Here is a 7,508-nt window from a genome sequence, read left to right as displayed (position 1 = left end):
TCTGCTTCCGCACCAAGACAAAAACCACCTCTGTCATCTACACCATCAACCTGATTGTGACTGACCTACTGGTGGGCTTCTCCTTGCCCGTCCGGATCATCATGCACTACAGTGCAAGGGACTGCTTGAAATGCTCTTTTGTTCACATATTCGGCTACTTCGTCAACATGTACTGCAGCATTCTCTTCCTGACGTGCATCTGTGTTGACCGGTACCTGGCCATCGTGCAGGTGGAAGCCTCTCGGAAGTGGAGAAATCCCACCTGTGCCAAGGGGATCTGTGTCTTCATCTGGATCTTTGCCACGGTGGTGACATTCTCTGTCCTGACCATGGCAATAAAGTTCGCCCACTGCTGCGTTGCCAAAATCTTGGCCTTGATGGTCTGTGAGTACTTCTTCCCGCTTGTCATCATCACCTTCTTCACCACTAGGATCATGTGTGCGCTGTCTAAACCCAGCCTCATGCACCAGAGCCGGGAGAGGCGCATGAGGGCTGTACAGCTCCTTATCACCGTCCTCATCATCTTCATGATCTGCTTCACTCCTTTCCATGTGCGCCAAGTGGCTATTTCCATCAACCCAGACATGCCCAAGAGCATCAGCCTGGTAGTTTATCACGTGACGGTGACACTGAGTAGCCTCAACAGCTGCATGGACCCCATCGTCTACTGTTTTGTCACCAACAACTTCCAGGCAACCATGAAAAGCATCTTCAGGAAGACCGAGCTGGAGCAAACCAGCATGGACATCATCAGTATGAACAAGAATTCCAAGGGCTCGGGCACAAATGCAATCATTGCCTTCTCCAACACGATCGGGAGCCCTCTGAGCTTGCCTTCCCCAAGCAATACACAGATCTAATCAAGGGGCCATAGTGCAGCAGGCTGGCGCACGGTCACTGGAATACCACTGGGTTGGACAGTCCTATTGCCCTTGACCTTGTGTTGTCTAGCAGGAGGTTTAAACCAATTGTGTTGGAATTTCTTCCTCAAGAACATGCTGCTCTGTTTGGAAAGAGGAGCTCTCAGTGCTGTTCATGCCAATGCAAAAGATAGTCTGCGACTGACTGCACAGGGCAGGAACGCTCTATTTGCATTTGAACACAAACGTCTTCCTCGTGCCGAATCCAGTTCTGCCGGTGGTTTTGTTTACTGTTTCACACCGTGATGTGTGGTGCTCGGACGCAGAAGAAGGCCATGTTTCCTGTGAAAGCCTTCCCACCTTGGAAATGTTGCTCTTGAGAAACAGAGATGTTGCTGAGCTCTCCACTGGTTGAGTGACTGCCAAGATTTTAGATGCCATGCAAGGAAATGGAGAGGGACAAAGAAAGCCCATGAGCAGCAATTCAAATGTCTCTGAAATGTGCCTGGACTTTATGGAAGATACTGTAAAGCAAAATAGTAATAATCCCTGACAATGCAACTATAAGGAAAGGAAGCATTTGGTTTTTATATCTAATATATATATGTGCAAGGATTTTTTATTCTGTTTGTTGGTGTTTAGTATGTTCTGTATTCAGATTAGTCACTGGAATCGCAGGTTTCCCTAAATCTCAGACGGGCACAGAAAAAGTCTGTACAAACCAGTGCGATTCCCTAAAAACTCTACTTACTCCTCTTGCTGCGATAATGATGACAAACAGGACCAACATGTTAAGTTGTATTATATTAGGATTTGCTATTCCAACTCCCATCTGGTTCTGTCTAATTGAGCATCTGTCCTGCTGATACAAATAAGGAAGTTAAAGGGAAAGGAAAATCCACCTTAAATATGTAGGTTGAAAGTCACCTCCATGCAAAGCCACTCACATGATTTAATTCCCCATGTTTGGGATTTAAACAGTGCTCTCGTCTCTCTGCAGACCTTCCCTACAATGCTGGCTGAATGCTATATTATTTCTCCCCTGTATCACACCATTAAAATAAGGTAAGCATGAACTAGCATCTCAAAGAAACAGCAAGAGACAAGAGTCTGAATGAAAAATGCCATCCCGATGATGATGATGGTGGAAGTTGCAGCTGGAAAAATATTCTGTTGATTCCAGCTGGCTACAAATGTTTTTCAAACAGATCAGTGGATCTATACTGCTCCACCAGTTCCTGGTCTAATGTCCTTCAAGCTGAAGGTGACCGACGGAAACCAATGAAGAGTATTTTAAGAATCTGAATGGAGTTTACTGGGATTTCCATTAGACAGTATACTGTTCTGCAGGACAGTGCTTCATTCAGGACCTGAGTTTGAAAATAATCAGCTGTGGATAACGTGACTCTCTGCATAGCATAAGGATCTGTTCCCGTCAGCTCTTCCATGAGCTTCATAAAGGTACAATGCCCCATCCAAGCATAATGATAATAACCAAGCATTAACATTATTGACATAATATCCCATTACACTTAAATGATCTACTAACTCCCAATGTTCAAAGATCTTTGCGAAGCCCTGCAGTGTTGCATAGACCGGCAGGTCTTTTCTGGCAGCTATAAATGTATTAGTTCATAGCTCGGTCATACCCTGGGGCTCAGCCTCCTCACCCTCTTAAGACTCTTACCGGCCTAAGACCTCCTGAGGCAAGTTGGCCAATTGTGTGTCCCTCATCTCTCCCTTTCCTGAAACTCTGAGATGTCACCTATTTCTTCACAGTATGCATCGATAGGGAATGAATCACACATTTAGCTAAAATATCTTCTAATGAGACGATCTCAGGGAAGCTAAAGTAATAGTCTTGGACAAGTACATCACTTCTTCTATCCAGCATAAACAAATAAGGCCTATTTTGGTTCAAGAAGCTAATATTTCTTTAACTTGGCTCTGTTTTTGTCACATGTGATAATCCTTAGCAGTCTCTTTAATACCACTGTGCATTTGTGGCCAGTATAAATTTTTTCTTGGATTTTTTTAATAATGAAAGGACCTTCCCATATCTTTTTACATATTTTCCATAAGTGTCATCCTGCTGCTTTAAAAACCCCATCTGCTACCTAGAGCTACCACTTAAATTAATAATAAGGGCGAGGTGTCCTGGCCACCCTGTGTGCTTGTTTTCTGCAAGGTCTCCTCGGTTGCAGTAACTCCAACTATCACAGTCCACATTTCATCTGAGACTGGACATATACATCATTTAAGTCTAGCTCTGATTCCACTGCAATTTTTTTTCTCCGCTGCTCTCATGAGAGTATCTGAAACTACCAAATCTCTCCCAGATTTGTACAATATATTTTTGTAGCTGAAAAAAAATCATCTCTGCATTCTTTGGAGAAGGCAAAGGGGATGCCAGGCATCTCTTGACTATGTCAGCAAGTGGTTTATTGTCAGCTTCAGCTATCAGAGCTCTTCAGTAGATAAAGGCAAGAAATGTTTTATACCATCAAATGAAGCCAATGCCTCCTTCGCTACATCTGCAGACCGACACACACAATTTATTGTCACTTCTGATGCATGAGACCCTAATATCCAGTTTTCACTGGACTCTTTAAGAGGACTGTAGTGCCCTTGGACTTACTGGTGGAGAATATCATTTTAAGCTTTTTTACCCTATTATCTGGGGCCTCTAATTAAATCCTTCAGTTTCTCAAACTCCTTATTGTCCCCTTTCCACTGCACAACTTGCAGAGGAAAATTTGCAGGTTGCTGGTTCGAGCAGCTCGATTAGACATGAATTTCCCTACCTACTTTATCAGCCCATCCTTCCTAGTCTCTGGTGCAGACAGCCTGCTGATGGTCTCAGCCTGACCGTGATCTATCCAGACACTTTTAGGCATTGTCTGTTTTCCTAGTATTTACATTTTGGGGTGTTTAGCTCTCGCCCACCAGCCAGGCTCTGTCCAAAGCTGCTCAGAGCCTCTGATCACGCTCTTCAGCTGTTCTTCCCTAGATCCAGACCTCCCCTATGCAGACTTTAGTGCCGTCTAGCCTATCAAAATCTCTTGTATTTTTCTCTGAAACACATTTGACATAACCATAACGGCAATTAAAAAAAAAAACCAGTATCTCCCAGCAGGGGTATGTGTCCAGAAGGCCCCTTGTAAACCTTTGCTGCAAGCTTTGCTGATGCATCAAAACACTTGGTGTCAGCCATCTCTTCAAAAATGTCTCCTTTTGGAAGTAGTGGGAAATGTTGCCCTTGGGTGAAGCTAGTTAATTATTTCGCCTCTATCAATACACAACAGATCCTTCCTTTTCTCCTGCATTGACCAGTCTTTACGTCTACCCAGGTGGTTCTTCTCCTAGCGCCGTGCACCCAGAACTGCAGCCCTAGCCAGCTCCACGTTTAAACTCTGCTAGGGCTAGAGAGGTGAGCCACCTCTCTCTCCTCCTCCCTATTTTGTCCGCAGCACCCGCTGCCTGACTGTCTGCAAGCTTCCTCTGTTCAGTCGTTCGTTGTCACGGGTTAATTTGGGGTCTCTCTCAGCTTTGTCCCAGGTTCTGGTTAGAATCTGATCTCTTATCAGCGACTCAGCCCCTGCAAATTGTGATCAGCCTTACATCGGTGATGAACTGATCGATTTTTTTTGCTCCTCTTCACGCTCTCTGCTTACAGTTCACTCCTGTGCAAGCAACCCTCAGCTTTGTCGGACATTTTCCCTAACCCTCCTCTGCCTGCGTTACCTGAAAAACATTGTGACATGTCACGTGCTGATGGTCAGAAGTGAAGCTGCCTTCCGCCTGCTACCAAACCTTTGCAGACCCAGCACGAAGGACGGTCGAAACCTTCCCCAATTGTCCCCCATATTTCTCAAGCATTTCTTCTCTGCTGGGGCCTTTTAACTGCTACTTTCCTCCATTCAGGGTATTACCTTCATTTGGTTTACTCCTGCTACCACGCGGTCTTCGCGCTGAGCTGCAGACGTTGCCCAAGGCTTGCCTCATTCGGCTTCTAAGCAATCGGGCTCATATAACACAAGCTTCTGTGTAGCTCCGTCTCTCAAAGGTGCAGTTCCCCATGGGGAGCACCGACCTCGAGACCCAGGGGGAGATGTGAGTCAATATTTGCAACGTCCTGCTCCAGCTGCAGGGACCCTGAGGGTGGAGTGAACCAGGGGATCAATGCACAGACCTACCTAGATCCACAAAGCATCGTTTCTTCACAGTGGATATGATGGGGGCTCCCCTCCTGGGGTTCCTGGGAAAGTAGGAATAGTCCAGGCGGAAAGTTAGGGCCTGTTATTGAACCCAGCAGTGTAGGTTCAACCCTATTATTGAATCCATCAGTGATGGCCAAGTTTTGGGGCACAATGAGGGGCTGTGAGGTCTTGGGAAGGGGCAAGGGTCTGAATTAGCCGCTCTGCATGGGGAATGGTGACAACGGGCAACGAGCCTAGAGAGGTGACTGGGGAGGAAAGGATGGCAGAGGGTGATGTGGGTTGGGGCTCCTGGGGACGTTGGGGGAACGAAGCCTGAGATTCATTTGCCGAAGGCAGAGGGGAGAGGGGTGCTAGGAGGGAGCCCACGCTAAGGGAGAGGGAGAGCCTTGCAGCAGCCTGGGGCCTGGGGTACTTGTCGCTGGGGAAGCCTGCAGAGAAAGCTGTTAGCCATTAGCTTTCTTTGATACAAAGCTGAGCCATTAGCTTCCCCCTGTGTGCCCCCGCCCCTTACCACGTGTTTCCCTCCCACCATTTCCCTCCCAGCTGCCAGCACCACCTCCTCCCTAACGGCCGAAGCTGCCGCTGCCTCCAGCCGGGGGAGCAGAGATACCATCCGCCTGCAAGAGCCCCCCACCAGAGCAACCCCAGTACCTGCGAAGAGGACCTGCACCTCACCGCTGGGAGCTGAGCTGGCTGCACAAAGCTGGAGGGGCAGCAGGTCAGAGGAGCCTGACATCTGTCCATGCAGCTGTTCCTGAGCAAACCAGACGTGCCAGGAAAAGCTTGCACATGGGAAGGGGACAATTGCATGCATTAGCATGTCCCACCCCCGTGCTCCTTTAAGCCTCCAGTAGGCGATTCTTCCACTAAAGACAATAGGAGCCATATACATGGGGCCAGGCTTTCCCACCGAGATCCTCCAAGTATCTTGGGCCCTGATCCCAGAAGGGGCTTGGGTGCGGTGGGGCTGAGTTTTCTGGCTCCCGGCTCCAGTCAAGGGATCCACAAACCCGAGTGAAGTGTCCACAGTCCCTTAGCTATGAGTGGGCAGACTTGAGGCACCCACGGTCAGGACGCTCAGCAGTCTGCCTGCTAAACGGGGAGCGGGAGACACCTCATCCAGCCAGCGGGATGTGTGGAAGAGGGCTGCGTGTCTGCAGTTGTGTTGTGCCGCAGCTGCAGCCCTGAGCCAGGTGCCTGCGTGACACTGAGATTCACAGCCTGGGCTCCCCTAGCTTGACTTAGGCCCCTAAGGGCAGCTTTCATGGCGAGACGCCTCTCTCAGTCTTCTCCACAGGCACCGGTGGGGATGGTGGCACTAATCTCTGGCATGGTTTCAGTGGAAACAAGGCACTTGAATAATGCTGAGGATCTGGGCCTGAGCCCAAAAGCTAAAATAATCATTTGTAACTTCAGCATCTTGCTACCGTCACCAAGCCTATAACATAAAGAGGAAGGGATTCCCTACAAGTGATGAGCTGCATAAGAGAAAGACCTTTGTAACATGGCCACACATTTCACTGGAGCCTGGGGCTTCACACCGCTTGAGTTTGCTAGGGGGAAGGGGGTTTAATTCACCTAAGATCTCCAAATGGCAACTGATGTCAGTGAAGCAGGCTCTTCCCTTCCTGATCCATGTGCTAAACCAGAGGATGTATGTAAAATGTCACGTGTGTTCAGATGTGATGCAAACACATCGCTCTTGCAATACCTCCTGTTAAATGTAATGCAGGAGAACCCGGGTTGTCCATACCCAGGAGGTTTGGGACCCGCATAAGTCACAGCAGGTTGTGGCCCAAGGGACACGGTGCTGAATTGCTTGCCGCGGCTGTGCGTTCAAAAGGTGCCGCTCCTCCGACCAGCTGGAGCTGAGCAGTGATCCCAGGCCGCTGATTGGAAAAGTGACAACCTTTCAAATAAAAGCTATGGTAAACAGCTGGAGCATCTCAGTGACTCTGTGCAGCTTTTTGCTGCCAATAAAATCCTCCGGAGACTTCCCAACCACTCATCTTTGCAGGGGAGTGAGGAACCTCGTGCTGGGAAGAATCCGGGTTCAGCTGTAGTAGCTGCTGGAGTCGGCGCCTGCCAAAGCCTGTCACAGGCCCGGGATGTACAATCGTTTGTAAGCCTGATACCCATCAGGAGGCAGGGACCAAGTATTAAAGTTCAGTGAGTTCCCCCCACATGTGTCCCGCCTTCCTTACGGCCCTTTCGAAACAGCACCACCTTCAGCGAGGGATTTTGCTTGAAGAGTCAGGATTTCAGTTAGGGGAGCTGGAGATCTCCAGTGTTCAGCAGTGACCAAGATGAGCTCATCTGGCAGGGCTGAAATGCCAGATGTTTAACACCAGATGTGCTCCCAGCTGGAGACCCCATGACTCCAAAAGCCGGGTCTCCCAGCACCCCAGCTTCCTCTGGGACGCATAAC

General features: G+C 48.6%; 1 protein-coding gene across 3 annotated transcripts in view; it reads left to right on the top strand.

The window, feature by feature from the left end:
* Positions 1-5,806, top strand: part of GPR20 (G protein-coupled receptor 20) — an 80,027-nt gene extending 74,221 nt beyond the window's left edge. For all 3 annotated transcript variants that reach the window (XM_019528223.1, XM_019528224.1, XM_019528222.1), the window contains 2 exons: positions 231-2,321; positions 5,624-5,806. In XM_019528223.1, coding sequence (XP_019383768.1) covers positions 231-860 — 630 coding nt within the window. In that variant the 3' untranslated portion in view covers positions 861-2,321; positions 5,624-5,806. The remainder of the gene's footprint in view (positions 1-230; positions 2,322-5,623) is intronic.
* The last annotated feature ends 1,702 nt before the right edge of the window (positions 5,807-7,508 follow it).

Source organism: Gavialis gangeticus, unplaced genomic scaffold (assembly GCF_001723915.1).
Source record: "Gavialis gangeticus isolate Ggan-Ray unplaced genomic scaffold, GavGan_comp1, whole genome shotgun sequence".
NCBI classification, from domain to species: domain Eukaryota; kingdom Metazoa; phylum Chordata; order Crocodylia; family Gavialidae; genus Gavialis; species Gavialis gangeticus.
The sequence above is the reverse complement of the archived record's forward strand: the minus strand, read 5'-3'. Positions and strand labels throughout refer to the sequence as shown.